The sequence below is a fragment of the Kryptolebias marmoratus genome, linkage group LG2 (genome assembly GCF_001649575.2).
Source record: "Kryptolebias marmoratus isolate JLee-2015 linkage group LG2, ASM164957v2, whole genome shotgun sequence".
Classification (NCBI taxonomy): domain Eukaryota; kingdom Metazoa; phylum Chordata; class Actinopteri; order Cyprinodontiformes; family Rivulidae; genus Kryptolebias; species Kryptolebias marmoratus.
Window position 1 is genome coordinate 34,826,262 of NC_051431.1, and position 22,931 is coordinate 34,849,192.

Below are 22,931 nucleotides of genomic sequence, written 5' to 3' on the forward strand. Positions count from 1 at the left end.
AAAGCTTTACCTTTCATACAAACTAGTAAAAAGTTCATATATACTGGTGGAAATGCGTTCAAAAGCTAGAAGTTGTTAGATGACGTCATCACCTAATTTGCATATTTGGTGATGTTGATCAGGCTGTAGGAGAGAAGAATATCAACCTTGGCAAGACAAAAAATTATTAAAAAACACTCAAAATACGTTTAGAACTACAAATTAACTTTATGAAATAATTTTATAACTTTATTGCTTTGCCTGAACCCACCCTACATAAATTAATTTGTTAGAATATCAAATTGAACCAAAAGACAGTTTTTTGTTTTTTTTTGTTGTTTTTTTAATACTTTATTTATAATTTTTCAAATACAACTTTTTTTTTGACACAAACAACTAAGGAAGACAAATATCAAAACAAAATAAACAAAGACTAACACTAAAAACAAAAATGAACAAGACCAACCACTCAGAATAGTCCGTCAGCATACTGGTAAAGTAATAGAAGAAGATAAGAATGTATCCATCAGTCCAACATGTGTAATCAAGCACGAGACAGAGTCAAAAGTGACAACAGGCAGTTCAGGAGACAACGTGTCTCAAACCGTGCATCACAAAGCAACAAAACATTAATTACAGGTGAAAGTAGAAGAGAATAAAAATAATATATATATATATATATATATATATATATATATATATACACATACACATACATACATATATATATACACATACACTTACATACATATATACACAATAATATTGGTAAATAAAAAAAAATAAAAAAAAAAAAAACAGATCGAATGATCAAGCTAATCGTTTTAGTCCACTACTTTGTATATATGTTTTGAAAGGGCCCCACACCTCAAGAAACTTATGATGGTTGTCTGACAAAGAGTACCGAATCTCTTCAAGATAAATACAGGACACCATGTCATTAAGCCATTTTTTGAAACAGGGAGGGTAAGAGGATTTCCATTCCCTCCAAAAGACAGTTTTGTGTCGTGGAATTGCCAGCTCTACATTCAACCCTCCTCTTTTATTCAGGGTACGAACCAGAGGGATTTATATTAGCACTACATAGTCAGTGAAAAGACAATATATTAAAATTATATTTACATCCCGCTTTGTAATCCAGGACGGCGTCAGCGGCAGCACACCAATATTTCATTTGCAACGTGGACATGCAGAGGTGCAGCTACCTACTTTCTGAGGGGTATGCAGACACATTACATTAGCAAGATGTGTAAATAAATTACACATCTTGCTTATGCACTTTTTAAAATATAAATAATACTTTTATATTAATCACTTGGTATTAAGTGGCTGTTTCTACACTTCCAGCTCATATTAGACCAGTGGTTCCCAAAGATTTACTTCTGGGATTACATAAAATTCTGCCCCACACTTTGGGAACCACTGTATTGGACCAACCTGTCTCCTTACTGTCTGTCCTGATTCTTTCTCTCTATCCTCTCAGCTGAATAACATGAACTTTGTGTTCAGGAGGTTTGAAAAAAACAGCAGTCAAACCACATATAAAAAACATGAAATCTTAATTTTAAATGATATCCTTGTTGGATATCAGTTACTGATTGGACACTTCATCTGATCAGATTTATCAGATTCATCACAGCATCTCTGTAGATTTATATCCCAGAGGAGACATTTAAACTCCCAACTTCTGTAATTTATCTGCTTTATGATTCACCATCAAGTTCAACAAATGATTACTGTCTGAACAACAAACTAACACAAACAAGTTCCTTTATTTTTCCTGTCATGCTGTGTTCTGTTGTAAATACTGATCAGTAAACAGTTGTAACCTAAACATTTCCAGGCCTCGTCTTGATGCTCAGACAGAACTTTCTGCTGTCTTTCAAACACTTTGAAAAGCTTTTTTCATCTTTATCCTTCTGCGTCTTCAGTTTTCTGCCTCTCCATCTTTAGCTCGCTGTCATCAAATGACAACACGATTCAATGGAAAACAATCGCGCTCCCGCACGTGCTCGAGGGGAGTGCAACAGGAGGGGAGATGAAGGAGCGGAGGGGCGCCTGATCAGTGACATGTCTCTGTTATCGATCATATCATTTACACATGCGCAGACAGCTGGGAAATACAAAAAATGCTACGGGATTTGCGCCACTGTGGACACAGAGTGGAGCGGCTCTCCTCTCTGCTGTGAGATTGACAGCTNATCATATCATTTACACATGCGCAGACAGCTGGGAAATACAGAAAATGCTTCTGGATTTGCGCCACTGTGGACACAGAGTGGAGCGGGTCTCCTCTCTGCTGTGAGATTGACAGCTGTCAGAACTTGGGGAAGTGGGCGGGGCTTATAGCATGCTGCAGAATGATTGATGCTTTCTCACATTTAGCCGCCAAAGTCTCCAATAACACAGAAAAAAGTCAGTAGATTTGTCGCTAGTCGCTAGTCGCTTTAAAAAAATGGCCAGATGGATCTGAATACTCGCTAAATACAGCGACAAAGAGAGTTTTCCTCATTTAGTTGAGTTAAGCTGCACAATGAGTTTATTTTGGAAATTATTTCAACCTGCTATTGTCTCCGTTTACTAGGCATTAGTTTTCCTTCTTTAATGGCAAATTTTCTAATGTTAAATTTTAACCATTCCTATTTACTAGTAGGAAATAAGTCAATCATAGTTTTTATTTCAGAAATAAATGATTGTATTCTTTTGCAACAGTTTGAGTTTTTTAAAAGGTTACTATTACATTTCCAGTGGAATATTCTTGATCCTGGTGATCTATTATCAGGGGAGACCGAACATGTTAAAGCACTGGTCAGTGTGAGGAGAGCTGGATGCTAAGGGGACCAAATTACTGGTTATCTAATAATAATCTAATCTGGACTGTTCAGAGCGTTCTGGGTTGCTCCAGGTATAAAGAAGGTTTCCAGGATTAGGTTTACGCCAAATATCAATAAGATCAAGAGAGCTAGAAAAATCTGTGATTGATTGATTGAAGTGATGAGAATTATAGTGAGATGGAAACCTCTCTTTGTTCATTCGGTACTACAGTCATCTGCAACAATTACTTTATCACTTGAGTAGATGTTCTTCAAGTCTTCGATCTGAGTTTTCGGTTGGAACAAAAATCTCTGATTATTAAACCCATATACATTTACTGAAATATATTTAGTGTCATCCACCTCAACCAATGCCCTTCGTTGTCACTTTTATGGTCAAAAACGTTACTGTTAAAATGATTTAGGAATTTTCATGGAATGATCTGTTCTGGTGCTGAGCTGAAACTATCCTTGTACGCAGATGACCTTCTTTTGTATTTTTCGGACCCCCTGTGTAGTCTCCCTCCAATTTTAAAGGTTCTGAAAACATTTGGATCTCTCTCTGGCTATAACATTAATCTACTTAAAAGTGAATGCTATTCAGTAAATTTGTTATCTCAGGCAGTCTGACATTCCGTTTAAACTCAGCCCCTCAGGGTTTAAGTACTTAGGTATTAATATTACACATACTTTGCTCTCCTGGTCTCACAAACTGCATCAGATCTTCAGAGGTGGAACTCTCTCCCTCTGTCATTAACTGGTAGGATTAATGTTATTAAAATGAATGTGTTACCCAGATTTCTCTTTTTATATCAGTGTGTCCCCTTATTGCTGCCTATGCAGTTCTTCAAGACCTTGGATGGTTTCTTCTTTTTTGTGAAGTGGAAAGGCTCCCAGACTGAGACTCTCTCTACTGCAACAGTTCACCCCTCATGGTGGTCTTTCCCTACCCAATTTTCTATTGTATTACTGGTCTTCCCATATTTCTAAATTGATTTATTGGCTAAATTCACCTAATTTGATATGGTGATCAATTTCTGCATCTTTTTCGCCTGCCTCGATTATCTGTTCATCACTTCCTGTTAAATTATCTTCTGTTACGGCAAATCCCATAGTGTTCTCTACACTTAAGATTTGGTCACAATTTAAATTTGTGTCTCACTCTAATCAAATGCTGTTGTTAAAAAATTCTCTCTTTCCCCCTTATTCGGTAAAGCCAGAACTGCTTGGGAACGTGAATTAGGTGCTGAACTCTCAGTATACGTCTAAGTACACCATGTGCTAGGTTACAGCTTGTACAGTTTATAGTAACGAACAGAGTCCACTTTTCAAAATCTCATTTATCTAAAATCTTACCTTCAATTTTAGACCAGTGTGCCAGATGTCAGACATCGCCTTGTAACTTAAGTCCTATGTTTTTCTTCTGCCTAAGCTTGCAAAAATTTGGGGGATTTCTTTTCTGTACTCTCAGGGATTTTCAAAACCCAGATCCAAAGTGATCCACTAATCGCCATCTTTGGAGTCCCAACGACCACCCTTAACCTGTCCGCCCAGCAAAATCAGGTTTTGGCTTTCTGTTCTCTCCTTGCTAGACGCTGTATTTTACTTCACCTCCATCTACGTTACAATGGCTTAACGCTGTAAGAACATTTTTGAGGATAGAAAAAAATTCATTAACAGTGAAGAGTAGTTCAGCTAAATTTACTCGCAAGTGGACCCCCTTTTTGGAGTACCTAAAATCTTTGCCCTCATAATGTGTAGAATGATGTAATTAACCCACTGTGTGATAAAAAAATCACACAACTATTCACTATTCAGCACTATTAGCCCCCCCCCCCCCACCTCCTCCTTTTATTTTTTGTATTTATTTTTAAATGTTTCTTTTTATTCACTTTTTTTTTTACTTCTCTTTTTTGTTCTTATGTTTGTATAGTGATTTATGTTTATTGAAAAATAAAATCGAAGTTATACAAGTTTGACAAAATGTAATGTATATAACTAAATAATCTCCTGATAAACAAATAAATTAAAATAAAACAAATGATTAAGGAAAATAGACACTCCTGCTAAATGAGAAGCATCATGGGATAAGAATATGTCAACACTAGCAGCTTTCAGTTTCTATTCACCACAAATTTGGAACAAACTTCCAGAAAACTGTAAAACAGCTGAAACACTGGGTGCCTTTAAATCTCAACTTAAAACCCACCTGTTTAGAGTTGCTTATGGCTAAATTAGGGTTAGAGTGCGGGGTTTTGTCTCTTTCTTACTGTTTATTCAATGTCACATGCTGTTTTTATTTTGTTTTTTAATTATGTAAAGCACCTTGAAATGCCTTGCTGCTGAAATGTGCTATACAAATAAAATTTGATTGATTGATTGATTGAACACTACTTGTGTTTTCAAAAAACTGTTAGCATCGTCATTACCATGTGTCTGTATTTACTTTTGTCTGTTCCTTGCAAAAAAGAAAGTTGTTTTTTGTTTTTCATCCTGTGACTTGACAACCATCAATGACTGCTGATGGGCCTCACGGTCCTCCTTGTAGAAATCCTCTCTAAAGCAAGTTTTCATCTCCTTGTGAGATGGAGATGTTACATTTATCTATAAGACCTGATGAATCCAATCAGTTACTTCGATCGCAAAGTTGTCTTAAAAACTTGAATGACTCTTAATTTTCTGCTTTTAAACTCAGACAAGACAGAGGTAGTGGTTTTGGACCTGAGCATCTTTGGAACAAACGTTGCAGCCTTTCACTCTGTCTGGATGGCATTAAATCAGCCTCCAGATCTAATTTAAAGAACCTTGGTATCACAAACTGAAATAGGATGTCAATAGTTTAACGGCAGAGAGGAGGAACCGATACTCAAATGGACAGGTATGTAAAAGACTTGTTTGTTTACAGCTGGTCTGAGCTGTGGGGAGAACCGGGAGGATGAGTTCCGGAGGCAGGTGAACCTTGGATGAATGTGCACAGAGAGGATTTACTGAGCCGCGGGCGAGTTCACGGGAGCTTTAACCCAGTGAGGGAGGTGCAGGTGAGCGAAGACCAGAGTCAGTGGAGCAGTGGTACTTACAGGTTTCCAAATCGTGCTCAGTTTGGTGAAACTCCGATCCAGGTGAGTGCAAATATTTACAGGTGCCATACAGGGAGACACCGGAGACGTCAGGAGATCAGTTAAGGGTTCACAGGAGGACCAGAGAACAGGAGACACCTTAAATACCAGAGCCAAATGAGAGGAGAATGAATTGCAGCTGAGTCAATCTGCCAATGCCACACTTGGTTTTACTTTGGATCAGGATATGTCTTTTATCCTCCATATTAAAAATGTTACCAGGACCACTTTCCTCCACCTACATAATATCACTAAAATTAGAAACATCTTGTCTCAAAATGGTGCAGAAAAACTGGTCCATACATTTATCAAGTCTAGGCTGGACTGCTGGAATTCTTATTATCTGGGTGTCTTTTAAAAGTCAAATTGATCCAAAGTTCTGGTGAGAGTCAGGAGGAGAGATCATATTTCTACAGTTTTAGCTTCTCTCCATTGGCTCTCTGTCAAATTCAGAATAGAATTAACTCTAACATNTAATTACTTCACTATGGCAACCTAATTTTATTTAACCTGGAGAGATAACTTGCTAATGTACAAGAAGGCCCTTCATGAAGCTAGAACTGTATATTATTCATCTTATTGTTCCATATTTTCCTAACAGAGCACTTCGCTCTCAGACTGCAGGTTTATTTGTGGTTCCTAGAGTTTCTGAAAGTAGAACAGGAGGCAGAGCTTTCAGTTCTCAGGCTCCTCTCTTCCAGTTTCTGTCTGTGAGGCTGACACCCTGTCTGCTTTTAAGACTTTCCTTTTTGATCAGTCCTATAGTTCAGGTTGGTTTGGGTTTCCTGAGCTCTCCCTTAGTTCTGCTGCTATAGGCTCAGACTGCTGGAGGACAAACTGACCACATGTCCTCTCTCTGCTGCTGGCTTTACTCGCTCTACTGTAATTATTTCTATCATTAACATGTTTTTCTTTGTCTTTGACCTGGACCAGTCATTCTGTGTTTGTCTGTGTCTCTTCTCTGTCCTCTCAAAGCCCAGCTGGTCGAAGCAGATGGCTGCTCGTCCTGAGGCTGGTTCTGGTTCTGGTTCTACTGGAGGTTTCTTCCTGTTAAAAGGGAGTTTTTCCATTTCTCTGTTGTCTGTGTGCTGCTCAGGGTGGGAGGCTGTGATGAACTAAAGAATCAACACAATCTGCTGGCTTAATCAGAGAGATAACTTTTACTAATTGGTTCTTTAGAATGAATGTGAATGTTTCTGTATAATGCCCTGAGACCCCTTTTGTTGTGACTTGGTGCTATAAAAATGACCTGAATTAAATTGAAATTATACCCATGACACCTTGCAAAAAATCACAAGATAACATAGAATTTGTATTGGAGGTTTGACCAAAATGGCTCCAACTCCATAATTTCCCCATCATAAGATCTTGGTCCAGAACTCTGAAAGAAGGCGGGCAGTACGCATTCCTTCAAAGAATGCTAGGCCTTTAATTAGGACTGTATCCAAGTTACTCTTATCAGCCAAGTTTAGTGCATATTGTTTAGTAATGTGCAGGGAAATGACAAAAACAATTACTTCTGCTGTGGTTTTATGGTATGTTTATTTTTTTTTTAAGTATTTTCTTTAAAAAAATGACAAGGACCAAATGTTTTAGAAGCCCCACCCCCACTCTATGTCCCCTAGCTGGCAAGCTCCACTCTAAAGCAACCAGCAAAGAAAAAATAAGTCTTATGGACAATTGATAATATACACCCCATATACAGCAATACATAGTGGTTTACCGTAATGTTAGCGATAATACACAACCTCCAATGAGGCTTCATTTAAAACCGTTGCTCCTGATATGGTTCAGTTCTAAAGCAGCTGACAACCAGTGATTGTTCTTTGTTTTGACTGGTGTGGTGGGCTTCAGGTTGCCACGGTAAAAAGACATAACCAGCAACAGCTGCCTTTCTTTCCATTCCATCGCTGGGATCAGCAGAACACAACCAGTCGGACCAATCAGTGCTAAGATTCAGCTGCTGATCTCATCATCCCTTCAAAACAATCAGATTCAGCATTAAGTGCAAAGGTTGGGAGGTACTGACACACCCAGCCATCTCAAAGAGCCCGAGTAAACATTACTGAGAGTCCCTTTTCATTCCGAATCAGTCATGGTTCTCATGGGTTCAGTTAAACCCAGTTTCCGCGCAGGTTAGGACACAGGAAGTGTCTTCTGTGGTTTTTGCATATTTCCCCTTACCTGCAGACAGGAACAGACCAAGACTGATCGTGTGTTACTGACAGTGTTTACATGTGTCAGTGCCCCCCTGCAGTGGTACAGACAGCATAGAGAAAAAGTATGTGCGTGAAGTAAAGCCGGAGCCTGTACACAGTGTGAGTGACCACAGGTCCATCTGCAGCTACAGACACGACTCCCAGTGCAGCTGCAGGTCTGTGCTGTCCAGGAAATCAGCCGAAAACACACTCGGGGGGGTGTGTGGCGCCAGCGGAGCTAAACTCGTCCCTCCATCTCTTTCACCAGCTGCGTTCCCTCCCCTTCCACCTCCGTCCTCCTCACTGCCTCCACCATCAGTCCCCATGGAGATATCCAACCAGTCCATGCTGTCTAAGGAGGGGACGCCAAAGTCCAGCCCTGCAGAGGGAGGGGAGAAGCCCAGGTCAGATGTGTCCATGGGAGAGGGCGGGTGGTCCAGGATGCTAGGAGTGCTCAGCATCTGGCTGTGGAGGTCATCTATCAGCGTCAGGCCACCGTCAGGCTCCATGCCCAGCAGTGGCGTGCCCGTGGTGCTTTCCAGGAAGTCCTCCAATCGCCCGCTGCCCGTGCAGGGCTCTCCTGCAGATGGCCGGGGGGAGACGAGCGGCTCTGTGGGGGTAGGAGGGGACAGGTGGAGTGGGGAAGGTGCAGCAGATGGGGAAGGAGGGTCAGAGTGGAGAGGGGCGAGGGAAGGGTCTGGGTTGGCCTTGAAGCCGGGGATTTCTGAAGGAGGACAGAGAAACAGCCCAAAGACAGACAGACAGACAGACAGACAGACAGAAGAGACAATGAGTCCTTCTCCAAGTTCAGGTAGGGCAGATTTATTTGTACCATCAAGTTCAGCTGCAGTTAGACTCATTTTAATCTGACCAAACAATAATGTATCATGCACGCACTGTTTGCCAATTTGTTATTCATTATATAATCAAATCACACTCCTGTCTCTAAGCTTTTAAAATCCATTTATATAGTTTCTCCTGATCAAAAAAAGTCAGAACTGAAATTCAAAAGATCACTAAACATAATATTCCAAGTAGATACTAAAATTTAAGATCTACAGTTCCAATTGTACTTCAACCCCAATTCTGAAAAAGCTGAGACATTTTGTAAAATGTAAATAAAAACAGAATGCAACTAGAAGCACTCAGAGCGTGCCAACGCCATAGTGTCACCTGGATCACCACCAAAATGTAATCGACTGGTTCTTGTGACAATACCAACATTTCTTGAAAATTTCATCAAAATCTGTTCATTAGTTTGTAAGTAATCTTGCAAACAGACAAACCAACGAACCATCACTACCAAAAACATAACCTCCTTGGTGGAGGGAATTATTTGCAAATCTTGGAAATCTATTTTATTTACAATGGAACATAGTAAACATATCAAATGTTTAAACTAAGAAATGTTGTATACAGAAGATAATTTAGAATTTGATAGCAGCAAAGTAGCCCATGAAGGTTGGTACAGGTCCATGTTTTCTCTCTGTGACAGTAAACATCTAGGAACTGAGGAGACCTTTGGGAATGTTGTCCCATTTGGGTCTAATGTAGGATTCTAGCTGTTCTACAGTCCTGAATTATTTGTGTCATGATGTGTTAAATGTTTTCAGTTGAAGGCAGGCCAGTTTAGCACCTGGACTCTTCTACTACGAGGCCACTCTGTTGGATCCAGTGTCTGCTTTAGCATCGTCTTGCTGTAACATGCAAGGCCTTCCTTGAAAAGGATATGTTCTTCTAAAACCTGTAAATACTGTTCTGCATGGATGAAGCCTTTCCAGATGTGAAAGCTGCCCATGCCATAAGCATTCATGCACCCCCATATCATCAGAGAGGCAGGCTTTGGAACTGTACGGGCTTTGGAACTGTATGTCAACAGAAGCTCGTTGCCCTCTTGCCTGTAAACATCTGTGAACGCGATTCATGGACTTTTCTACAAACACACACACACACACACACACACACACACACACAAACGCATCACACTGCCTCCTACCGTCTGGAAACAAACATACACATTCTCATACTCATTCTGCTGTCGCACTCGTTTCTGTCATCTCTCTCACTCCCCCCTCCTCCTTCCCTCTTTCTCTATCTTAGTAATTACTACATCGGCTGTTTTAGTGGGCCAGTGGTACCATTTAAAATTTGGTACTGTTTAGTTTAGCTTTATCTTCCTGTACACTTAGTTTAGTTCTGTACATTTAGTCATGTTTAAAGCATGTGTAAAGCACTTTGAGTCGCCTCATGCTGAAAAGTGCTATATAAATAAATGTACCTACCTACCTACCTACCTACGGGGGACATGGCATCTGTGGCTTCCAGAAAGAAATTCTATTTTCCATTCATCTGATCACAGAACGATGTTGATGTTGTCATAAAAAAGGTCAAAATATCTAAAACCCCCTAAAAGGGTTAGGTGGTTATTTACCATTTAATGGTCAGTCTGGATATGTATTGTAGATAATAATAATAATAATAATATATATTTTAATATATCTAAAATAAACTTTAACTAATAACAATGTGACTGTAGTTATCTAAAATGTGAGTTTCTTTAAGGTTTCATTTTCACTAGGAAAATAACTACAATTTACGTTCACTCTGATTATTAAATGTTGAATCAACCACTTAAAACTTTTCAGGGTTTTTTAGATACCATGGACGAGCAAACTGCCAGAATTAAGGGCACACCAGACACATTACTGTTTGCTCAGATTAATCAGAGCGTTCAGCCTGATGGCACAAGGAAAAACAAATCTTCCATATTTGGGACAGAGTTTGTTACCTCCACTCCTGAGCAGGATGTCAAACAGATCATCCATCTGCTGGTTGTTTACACCGTTCTCCTGGGAACACACAGGAAGTCAGTTCAGCAGCAGCAACACACTAACTCAGATTGGTGGAAACATGTCTCATAAGACCCGACTGTGTTAATTAAAGAAAATAATTAATTACTTCTTACAACATGTTAAAGAGAAATCAGGCAACATTCAAAAACTTAGAAAAACTTGTTTAATGCCAACTCTAACCGTGTTCTTGTATTTTCCACAATGATTTTTGAAAACAAACAAAGAGGGGGCAGAATTGTATGGCCTCTTCCTACGTCTTCAGATTGTTACTTTAAAATCCCCCAGTAAAAACACCCACAGTTTAGTAAACCATTCGAATGGATTAGAATGCTCTAACATCGGTGTCTGTGTGCAGCAGGTGCTGTTTTCTGTTTGAACAGGGAAATGGACAGAAACACAACACTTGCAGTGAATTGCCGGTTTAGGGGCCGTCTACAAGTGATGCTCACTAATAAACTTTAAAACAAGCCACTTTAACTTTTGTAGATATTCAAAACTTCTTTTTTGCCTGTACAACTGGAATTGTCACATTATTCATGTAATAATGGATATCATTAAGGTTTTTTCTGACTAGTATGAATGTTAATACTGATAGCTAAAACAGCCATTAGTGAGATCTGATTATGTAGAAATAAAATTGACATTGACATAGATTGTAATTTGCCAATTGTTGGTTTTACAGTATGTCACATTTTCTCCCACTTCAAGCATGTAATGTAGTTGAAGTCTAAAATAATTTTCATATTAACTGTGAAGGCATAAGACAGATTTCTTCCAGTTGTCCTGGTTTTTAGATGTTACCAGAATAAAATGTTCCTGATTGAAGGACAGACTAAGGTCTTGTAATGTGTCTTGTGTTGTGGCTGCTGCAACAAGTCTACGTCTCATTTTCTTATAATATTTGACAAGAGCTTTTCTAGGATCTAGGTAATGACTTTGGCTGAAGTAAAGCAAACAAAAATAATAAATAGATATGAAGTGGCACTAACATTAGACAGATGTGTCACCAGGGGAGGTCAGAAAGATGTAAAGATGTTAAAACAACACACACAGAGACACACACCACCCAAACACTTTGAGAACAAACTACTTTGTGACCTTCAAGTTTAGTAACACAAGCACAGCTCAGTGGGAGGAGGTGGAAAATGCAAAATTATCTTTAGTGCAAGAAAGATTGGAAGAAAAAGAGAGATACTAGAGGACATACTTTGGAGCGCTGAGGAGAGAGGGAAATGTTGGGTTTAGGAGAGGGAGGGGTGAAGAGTGTGTGCCGGTCGTAAGGAGGACACACTTCCTCTCTCTGCCAGGGGGGTGGGGTGATGAAGAGATGAAGTGAGAGAAGAGAAGAAACAAGAAGAAAAGTTTAGACCATGTGCAGAGGGAGACTGATGGATGGGAGGAAGAAGGGGGGTTAACCTTTAGAGATGCCATCAGGTTGGTTTGGCTGTCACTGTCTGACATGTCATCAAAGAAAGGCTGCAGGTTGGGTGGAGCGGTGTTGGACAGACTTGGCTGTTGGACCCCATTGGTGTCCAGGTGCAGCCCGTCCTTCTGTCCCTGAGGAGGACAAAATAATGAACATCTGATTTGATGTTTGGTGAACCTTTAAACAGGCTGTGTTTTAAAGTTTAGTTGATTTGGGTGTTTTTAACTGTTAGTGCTGACACCTGGTGGCAGGTTGATGGTACTGCTGGACATTGTGCAGGTAGTCTTTCTGTATTACAGTCAACCATTTAGATTACATTCAATTAAAAGAAACAAGATGCTTCTTATGAGAAACAGATCGTTTCATGGCAACCTCTCCAATGTGAAAACAGTTAACAGTCTGAATGTGCATTCAGACTGTTGTTTTCCTGTTTGTAGTTTCTACATTTTTAGCAACCTAACTACATCTACATACTGTTTTAGCCTCAAAATGTTCAGTTTGATTGGGAATAGTGTGCTAAGACTTGTTTTTTCTTGTCATTTTTATACTTTTCAAAATATCTAACTTTTTTTCATAAACATTTCCCCATATAAATGCATTGAGATCTCTTTAAGTCCTTCAAAACATTGTTTTGAAATCCGCTTAAACATACTTGCTATATTTTTGTCTTCTTATGCACCATTTAGCTTTTAGCAACTGTTTTCCTAATTTCAGCTGTTAGTTTAAGCTGTCTTCTACAGTTCTGCTAATTTTAGCTTACAACTTGTGTTCTGTGCACATTTTAGTATTTAGCTTGTGTACTCTGATCAATTTTAGCTTCTAATTATTTCAGCCTCTGCTATTTTCTTTTACTTCTGTTTGCTTCTTTTAGCTTTAATATTTTAGTTTTCAGAAGTCACTCAGTTCTCAGCATCATAACTGCATTTCTTTACCTTCCTGTCTGGTTGGCTCACAGTCTCCACCTCTGGCTGCTCTTTGGATTTGCTCTCAGTACTCGGGAGTTTACTTGGAGTCGACTGCAATCTCTGAAACAGTACAACGATCAGATCATTTACAGACACAGATTTTCGGACATATTTCCAGAGCATTCTCTGTACCTGCAATGTAATGTGTCTATTGATTTTGGCCAATGAGGACACTCCATTCGGTCTGTCTGCACCGTGACTGGTCAGAGCGATCAGGTAGTGGTTGCCATTGCTGTCGGTGACCAGTGTGGGGGTGCTGTTGGCCTTGAGGTCTAATGAAATGGACTGAGTGTGGAGTGGAGTGCTGTTGTGTTGGTTGATGATGACTGGAGTCACCTGGAAACAAACATCATATTTCTTTAGATTTCCAGTATTTAGGTTGTGTTGCAGGTTCTTAAACTGCATCACCTGTTGTGTGGAAGCTGTTGCCGTCTGTTTCTGCTGCTGCCTCTGCTGAGCCCTCTGCTGTTTCCTCTGCTGGCTTTGGGTGACGGCAGGCTTCTGGTTCTGGATCTGAACCTGAATCTGCTTCAGCTGAATCTGTTTTTTCTGCTGAGCTTGGACCTCCTGCTGGGTTTGTTTCAGCTGATTTAGCTGCAGCAGCTTATGTTGTGTGAGTTTCTGCTGGGTTTGCTGTATGATGAGCTGCTGCAGCTGCTGCTGCTGGAGCAGGATCTGAGTCTCCTTTGTCTGTTCTTGTTGTTTGGGGGAGCTGACTTTAGCATCGGGGTTTCTCTGCAGCTGGACCTGACTCTGTTGCTGTTTGTGTTGGTCAGCTTGGAGCTGCAGCCGCTGGATCTGCTGCAGCCTCAGCAAAGTCTCCTGAGAGCACTGCATTGGCTGGCTTGGCTTCTTCCCTCGAGCCTCTTTTGTGACTCCCTCCATCCCTTTCTCTGGTTCCACTTCCTCCTTCACTGTCGGCACCATGCCATTCGGGAGCACAGGGGGCTGAATGGCTGAGGCTTTTATTAGAGTTTGGAGTTTAACCTCTGAGGATGTTCTGCTCAGCTCGTTTCCTTCCTTCTTCACCACCACCCCAGCAGCCATCTTGCCCTGCTCTAGCTGAGACCTCAGAGTCTCCACCAGCTGCTGCTTCTGTCTTAGCATCCTGGTTAACTCCTCAATTTGTTTGTCCTTCTCCTGGAGCATCTGGTCTTTTTCCATGGATGAAGTGTCCATGGAGACTCCAAGCAGGGACTCTTTGGGCTGCACAGATCCAGATGTAGACCTGGACAGGCTGCAGGAGCTCTGAATCTCTTCTTTGACTACAGAGAAGGGATGTGAGAGCGAAGCAACATTTGATGGGTGCTGAGGAGAGGGGTGGAGGGTTAGCTGGGTGAGGGGAGAACTCACCTGAACAATGACAAAATAAGAGAAAATGTTAATGGTAAACAAACTGAAGCAGGTATCTATGCCAACAACAACAAAGTCTCACCATCTCCCCAAACATGTCTCCATTACAACTCGCCTCGTCTGGACTTAACCCGGCCAATGACCCCTCAGACGGCGTAGGCGACACGGGAGGGCTGGAGCTGGTGCTGCCAAATCTCATGACCCGTCCTGGGACTGCCTGAGCCAACGTAGACAGAGCTATCTTGAGCCCATTCTCTGCTGATGGCTGCTCAGAGGAAGTGGTGTTTGAAGACAATGCGGTGGTGCTAGCAGCTGAGATGGAGCCCTGCTGGCTCGACTGAGATGATCCAGTCTTCAGAACCGTCGTGCTGCTGCCATTTTGTTCCTGGTAGTTGCGAAGCCTCTCAATGAGATCATTCTTTGTGCCAGAGACAGTCAAACCACGCAGTTTCAGTTCTTGTTTCAGCTCAGCAACCTGCAGGATGAGAAAGCAGAGCAGATCTTGTATAACATGCATTAACTGTAAATTAGAATAAGTTGGTCAGATCAGCTGAGTTTTATGTAGTTGGACTTTTAAAAGGCTCAAAAGTGTGAGATCACTACTGGTAAAAATATTTACTTTGAGGCTAGATAACTATTTTAATCATATAAATTCCCCAAAGTGTTATAAGAAATGTTATAAACCACAAAGAGTGAAAACTTGTTAACAGATGAGTCAACAAACTAAGGCATTCATACTATTGTTTTTTTCTGGTTTTATTTTTATTTTTTGTACATTTTTTGCATACTAACTGTTTCTGTATGCTTTGTGCTATTTCATTTCATTTCTCATTCATATAGCAAAACGTTCAAATTGGTGCTGTGATTTTTGGTTTCTGTAACTTTAATACTTTTCAAAATATTTAACCATTTCAAAATATGTTCCCCATAGAAATACATTGGGATCTCTTCAGTTCCTTCAAAAAGCATTGTTCTCTTTGAAGTCTGCTTCAGGACACTGGCTCTATTATTGTCTTCTTTCGGCTTCTTTAGCTACTGCTCAGCTACCTACCATTCAGTTACTTTTAGCTACTATTCAGCCACTTTTAGCATTCAGCTATCCTTTGCTACTTTTAGCTTTCCTTTTGCATCTTTTAACTATTAGCTACTATTATGCTACTTTAGGTTTTTTTTGCTACATTTAGCTCGTCTTTTACTACTTATAGCTAGCTTTTACCATTTTTGATGTGTTTATCTTTTAGCTACTTTAAGCTTTTAGCTACTATTTAGCAAATTTTGGCTTGTAGATAGTATTTTGCTTCTTTAAGCTTTTACTAGTCTAATGTTCTGCTTCTTTTGTGTCATGCGGCCGCATGTCTTGGACACTCGGGTGAAGAGAGGGGCGGAGCTGTCAACTGACCACTACCTGGTGGTGAGTTGGCTCCGATGGTGGGGGAGGATGCCGGTTCTAGTTAATAATGTTCACATTAGAAGCTAAACAAGCTACATTAAATAGTTTTAAAATTGTATGTTGGTGTTACTTTGAACTCGTCCAGGTTTGGTGGCAAAGTGGCTGGTTTGGCTCCGCCCACTGCAGTCTGGCTTTGACGGGCAGCGGAGGTCTGACCAGAGGGGGCCGTAGTGGTTGTGGTGTGAGCGCTGCGAGAGGGGGAGGGGCCAGAGCTGGTGGTGGGAGGCTGCTCAGCTTGTGGCCTGAGTAGATACAGAAAAAATGCAGTTTGTTAAAATAGTTGACACACATACGTCTTTTATGGTAAAGGAAAATTGTAACAATGACTCAACACACAAAATTCATAGGTCCTGTTCACAACTGGCAATTAAATATATCTTTAGCTATTGGATTGCATTTGAACTGCGATAAAAACATGTCTGGATGGCTTCAATGAGCAATGAAAAAATGTTCAGACCACATTCAGCGGTAGTCCTTTAAAGTTAGTCTGGACCCTTTTTATCTGCATACATTTGGTAGACTGAAGACTCGCCATTCTGATCCTTGATGAAGGAGGCGAGCCCACAAGCAGCAGAGTGGACGTCTCAAGGGAAAAAACTTTGCTCAGCTGTCAGCTGATAAAAGATAGTGAAACATCCATCCTTTGAAATATCCTAAAAATATGGCTTTTTATTTGTTTGTTTATTTTATGTTTTAACGAACTGTTTATCAGAATCCTCCTCAATAAAACTGTTTGTTTTGCCAGGATTTGATTAATTACAGTAGAACGGACTGGATAACTGACGTCGGAGCATTTTTGGGTATGGATTTAACAGCCAGGGCCGAGGGCTCGCAATCAGAGCCGACCCGATTGAAAGTTAGGTTTTATTTCATCAACTTCATCAGAAGTTACAAATATCATGCAAGACTGAGGAGAGCATGTTTTTTTAGATCCAACTTCTGCTTTCAGCAACTCACAGCATAAACTGCTGAAGTGGAAAGAACAGACCCCAGAAAAAAGGTTTCTACACACACAGACACCTCATGCCATGCCTGACACTCACTTGGGAGGGGCGGGCAGAATAGTGTGGTAGTTGTAGTGCTGCTGCTGCTGACTGAGGATCTGCAGCTGCAAGAAGAGCTGCTGTTGCTGGAGCAGCTTGGCATAGGAGGAATCCATCTGAGGCGGTTGCTCCTTATCTGCCTTCTGGTCCGGAGGGATGTACTGATGGTACTTCAGCTTCTTCACCTTCACCAAAACAAGAAAACCTTTACAATGCTAGACACTATTCACATATTGAAATTATCCTGTCTAAGCATGCATACTGTATGTCATGATACTAATAGGCATTTTGGATATTTTTAAAACTTTACAAACAAAAAACAACAACTATGGAACCAGCATAAAAAAAACATCAGTTATAAGTTATATTCAGTTTAAAAGTCAGAGTTTATGGTTGCTGTAGAAAACAGCATCTCTTCATTTTTTGAACCAGAGATTGTCTGAAAATGTCTTAATCTGTTTAGGGAACAACTAAAAGAAGAAGATCAGGAAACACCATCTCAACTCTAAAATGTTTATCAGCATCACCAAGCTGTCTCTTTTTATGATTCGCAGCCATTTTCTGTACCTGTTAGAGCTGGAAAGTCTGTCAGTGTGAGAGAGAAAAGTAGGATGAAAAACTAACCTTGGGTTTGTTTTCCTTTGGTTTCTTAAGTCTCTGTGGAGGACGGTCTGAACTTGTCTTAGACTGAGACTGCAGGCAGGAAAACCATGGGGAATGAGATGTGGATAAGGAATTATAGAGATGAGCAAGGGTGAGCCACAAATAGAGATTAAAGTCAAAATTATTTAGAAATCTGCAACAATCTCAGTGGTCAGAGGTTGACTGTCTGAAAGGTCAGCATACCTTGATCTGTCCAGAGGGCAGCCGCAGAGGTGCAGAGGCCAGAGGTGTCCCACTAGGTACTTTTGGGAGGGAGGAGGATTCTGACATATTCACCAGGGGAGATGGTGGATGAGGAAGGGGTGGAGGGGGCTGTGTAAGAAACTGACATGAAGATATAATGATGTGTTAAGCTGATAACAGATTTGATTGTTTGATCTGACAGTCAGGAGATACCTGCGTGGGGGAGATGTCCCCATTCTGGGCCAACCTGTCAGAGGGGGACAGCTGAGTGGCAGCGCTGAGGGGAGAGTCCTGATTGGTCAGCTGGTCAGGTGACAGAGCATCGCTGCTGTCTTCATCCAGAGATGAGCTCTCCCCTCCAGCTCCTTTTGGGGAATCTGGAAAAGAGCAGAACTGTTTACAGATTTCAGTAAAGCTTACTGTTTGTAGATTAATCTGTACAACTACTTCAGCATAATATTAGAACTTTATGCTTAAACTTTATTTACACATTTTATTTTCTTAAAATAAATAGAAAACTTCTGTTCCTTGAAATCTACTTCAGCACACTTGCTACACTTTGCTACTTTTAGCTTTTAGTTGCTGTTTTGCTGGTCTTAGCATTTGCTGTTGTTTTCAGACACAGTCTTGCTAAATTTAGTTTTTAACGACTGATTTGCTAATTTTAGCTTTTGTTCTGATTACTTTGATTTTAATAATTCACTTTCTGCTTCTTTGGCAAATTTCAGCACTCAGACTGCATTTTCATACGAAACTCAGGATTTCTAGTTAAACTTTAGTTGTTTCTAATTTGAAAATATTAAGACGTGTAACAGCTGAATTCCTGCCTTCCTCACAACAAACTGTCAGTGTTTGTTGTTTAGCAATCAGAATGAGTAACATTAGAGAAGTTAGACAGTTTCAGCTTACACAACATGATGATGTCCAAAGGAAGAGCCTGCGTAACTTCTGTATCACCTCTGTGTATGTTTTTAAAGTTCTCCCTTCCAGTGGGACAACAGATCCTTTTGGACCACAGCAGTAATCCTGGGTGTGTTTCTACTCTCAGCTGCTGGGAAACACCTGGATACTGGGACTGCTCGTGACCTGCGTTCTAACTGAACAGCCCAGGAGTGGTGTCACAGCACAGGAAGTTGCTGCTGCAGACACAACATGATTTAACTTGAGCAGAACGTGTGGAAATGACCAGGCTTATGTTCGGTGTGAATGCATCTTAGTCTATCCAGGTCCCACTGAATCCAGAGCCTGGGTTTAGGAGTGTTGCTGAATGCTGTGCAACTGCTCCTTTAGTTTTTGTGTTACAGCATACCACTTCCTGTGTCAGTGTTCGTAAAAATATTGCAATTGTTCTGGACACTGTTTTCAGTTGATTACATATTACAGATTAACTTCACGTCTCTAAACTATTCCGACCATGCTTGAACCAAAGTGGAAGATGTGCTTCCGTTCATGAATGGAACAGAATACATATCTGGGTTCTGCCCAGCTCTACTGCAGCAGGAGGGTTATTTTTCAGAAAACGTCTGAACTACGTGTATTTACCCAGCAGGGAGTGCTGCAGAGGGCAGCTGACAGACAGGATGTTCTTGTGGACCAGTTCGATTGGACCCGGTCTGTGAGAGATCTTGTCATTGAGATCGTCGGCCAGTCGCGCTCTCTTCAGCTTCAGCTGCTTGGCTTGCAGAGACGGCTCTGCCGACGTCTCTGTGGTTACACAGGAAGAAATGGTGCACATGAACCAACACATTCTGATCATCAGGAAAAGCAAAACACCATCAGGCAGGAGTGTTTGTTCCTGCAGAACGAGGAACCACATTGTTAGAAGCTCTGCAGTCGATCAGTTTAGAACATTGTTGTAGAAAGTTCACTTTCTGAAGATTACAGATATTAAACTGTGTCATACCACTTCCTTCCTGCATTTCTAAGTCAGTTTAAAAAACAAAAAACTAAATAAATAGATGGTTAAAGCTGACGATAAATGGAACAACATCGATAAATGAAGACTTGAGGTGTCTTCTACACACACACAGTCACACCAGCATTTGTTTTTAAAAAGATAAAAACAAGCAGATTCAACTGGAAGCAAGAAAGTTATCAACAAAATGTGACCATGGACATCATGGAGAGGCTTACATTTTCAGTGAGAATACCTTTCACAGTCACTCAGTTATTGCCTGGAATCTTTGTACATAACACCACCCCTTGATTCATCGCTACACGTCTTTTTATTTCTAATTTAGCTGTTCTTTCTGAAACAAAAATATGCAATTGAAACCAGATGTTTACATACACTTTAATGTACAACAACCATTTTCCCTCACTGTCTGACATAGAATCAGACTAAACCTTTCAGCCCAGTTAGGATTAACACATTTTTTTATTTTTGTTAAATGCCTGAATAATGAAGAAAATCATTTTTTAGAATATTTTTTAATGCTTATTTAGATCTATCATAGTGTGCATATTTACTGTTTTACTCAGTTTGCACGAAAAAATAAAGCAGACATTTTGCATTAGCCATACACTATGGCTCTTTTTCTGTCTTTCTTTTTGACACTTCCTTTTTATTGGTTGTTAATCTTTTTGTCATACATGACAGAATACTTCTAGAAATGATCATTTAAGTTACAGGTATGAGACAGCAGTCGTCAGTAGTTTTTGAGCAGCAAAGGGCTAAGAGACAGACCACGCTACATGATTTCAAGGAATCCAGTCCATTTACCCCATCTTATTTGGTAGAGTTCAGATTGCAGTCTCAGCATGAATGTTAATCTCTCCATCTTGTTGGTTTCCTCCAACCATTTTAAACTAGTCCTCCAGTTTTGGTGGGTCAAGTTGAAGCCATTTTCGAGTGATTGCTGTTTTTGGCTGTAGCACTTCGGATTTTCAGTAAATATTTTTCACTTATTGTCAGTCCATCAGGAGCATCTCCTATCAACAGTGACAAAGTGGGTCGTCACCCAAAATTCGACTACGGTTCCTTTTCAGGAAAGTTGTGTGCATTTATTTCACCCGACTTAAAAGCTTTTTCAGTTTTATAATGTAAGTTCTTTCGGCTGCTCCCTTCTTCAGTGGTTGCCACAGCGAGCAAACTCGCACGAATGATTTGGCAATTGTTTTGCACCGGATGCCCTTCCTGCTGCAACCTGGGCTCAAACCTGCAACCTCAGGATTACAAGACTGTGGCACTGACCACCGAGCCACCGCAGCCCCACATTCCGTTTTATAATACTAAGGAGAAAAAGAAGCTTCTGAACATTAAAAAACTTTTCACACGCTGATTTAAACTCACCCTCTAGAATGTGCATCCTGACCAGCTCGGAGCGCTCCGGACGACTCCGGATCTTCCTCTTCAGGTAGTCCTCAGTCTGGAGAGGAAAACAAAAAGAATTGTATGAAGAGACAACAAAAGTAATTTAAATCCAGAAAAGGAAAATAATACAGAATGAAGGAGAAGTAAATGTGAAAAAAGTCTTGCAGAAACTTTTACAAAATTAGAAATTGGTTCGTTTAGAAACTTGTCTGGACCTCATTGGTTCGTGTGGTTTCATTTTGCCAACAGCAACCACTTTTTACAGTTTGTCACACACTTTGCAAAGTTTTGTTCTCTGCCTATAAACTTGGTGTCATTACCAAAAATTCAGCATGCAGGGAGCTAGCCGTAGTTGAGACACTCACCCTTGCTCGCTCCAGACTTTTCCGCTGTTCGTGAAAGGCAGCAGGGCTCTTCAGAGCTGCATGAAAAAAAGAGAGGAATGCAGTTCGTTCAGGACCCGATAAGCATCAGAAAGTGAACACAGCTACAGTGAGAGGCAGACTTAAAGCAGAAGTAGCTGCAGAGAGAGACGGTCACATTCATGACATCTCGGTGAGCTGATGGGGCTGGTTGATGCAGAACACCTCACAGTCTGCTCCTGAGAGTGTTTTAGGCTTTTTACAACACAAGTTTGAAATGAAAAGTATAAAATATTTTAGTTACCATGCTCATTTTAGCTTTAACATGTTTTCCAAACTGTAGTTAGAATTTTGCTAATTGTAACTACTGTTATGTTCTTGTAGATTTTAGCTTGTGTTCTGCTCCTTTAACTGTAACAACATAGCTGACAGAGGAAGTTTTAGCTTCCTCAGCTAATTTCAGCCAAGTCATTCAGCACTCAGCATTCACACTGCATTTTAGCAAGAAACTGTAATTTCTTTAGTTCAAAACAAATTTAGGCTGTTCAATTTAGCCATGGTCAGGTATGACCGAGGGACATCAGAGTCTGATGATGACCAGTGAACTTGAGCGGATCTTTAAAAAGGAGTGAAAAGAAAGAGACTGAAGTGATGGATAGATTCATCACTGCACTCAGCCACGACTGAGTGTAATGTATCCAGAGTATGAGTGGATATCAATATATCTGTATATATTTCCATTAGATGAGCTTGTCTGTGAGAAAGCAGGAACTTTATTCTTCACAATTCTTACATCTACTCCAACCAAAGTATTTCAGTTTAAATAAACACCTAAACACTTCAGAGATTTTTCCACAACAAACATTAACAAGACAGGTAATTAAGGATTGCATTTTTCCCCCCTACTTTATTTTGGGAAGGATATTTGTAGGACAGTGGCAGTTTGAATGATGCAATAGAGCTTTGCACCGATTGGTCAAAAGCTGGTGAAATTCCTGCTGAGGGTGAGAGAGTGTGGACACTTTGGGAGTCAGGTCGGAGTAGTGCTGGGCGATATAACGATCCATATCGTGGGGACGATAGAAAAGTGTCTATCGTGATATATTTTCTTCTATCATCTCTATCATAATTGTATCAATGATTCATGTAAATATTTCATAACGTAGCCTACGACGAATGTATTAGTGTTGTCACTTTGCATACATTCAGTTTATA

General features: G+C 40.4%; 1 protein-coding gene across 6 annotated transcripts in view; it reads right to left on the bottom strand.

Annotated features, from left to right (window-relative positions):
• Positions 1-7,431: 7,431 nt before the first annotated feature.
• mrtfab (myocardin related transcription factor Ab) overlaps positions 7,432-22,931 on the bottom strand; it is a 58,952-nt gene continuing 43,452 nt past the window's right edge. For 4 of the 6 annotated variants that reach the window (XM_017433640.3, XM_017433641.3, XM_017433645.3 and 1 more), the window contains 16 exons: positions 21,720-21,775; positions 21,334-21,409; positions 19,584-19,745; positions 18,255-18,418; positions 18,042-18,182; positions 17,820-17,888; positions 17,196-17,380; positions 16,223-16,394; positions 14,785-15,177; positions 13,758-14,702; positions 13,482-13,685; positions 13,317-13,409; positions 12,375-12,515; positions 12,166-12,258; positions 10,895-10,955; positions 7,432-8,830 (listed from right to left, as the gene is read on the bottom strand). In XM_017433640.3, coding sequence (XP_017289129.1) covers positions 8,253-8,830; positions 10,895-10,955; positions 12,166-12,258; positions 12,375-12,515; positions 13,317-13,409; positions 13,482-13,685; positions 13,758-14,702; positions 14,785-15,177; positions 16,223-16,394; positions 17,196-17,380; positions 17,820-17,888; positions 18,042-18,182; positions 18,255-18,418; positions 19,584-19,745; positions 21,334-21,409; positions 21,720-21,775 — 3,533 coding nt within the window. In that variant the 3' untranslated portion in view covers positions 7,432-8,252. The remainder of the gene's footprint in view (positions 8,831-10,894; positions 10,956-12,165; positions 12,259-12,374; positions 12,516-13,316; positions 13,410-13,481; positions 13,686-13,757; positions 14,703-14,784; positions 15,178-16,222; positions 16,395-17,195; positions 17,381-17,819; positions 17,889-18,041; positions 18,183-18,254; positions 18,419-19,583; positions 19,746-21,333; positions 21,410-21,719; positions 21,776-22,931) is intronic. The other 2 variants (XM_017433642.3, XM_017433644.3) reach the window with 2 other exon arrangements.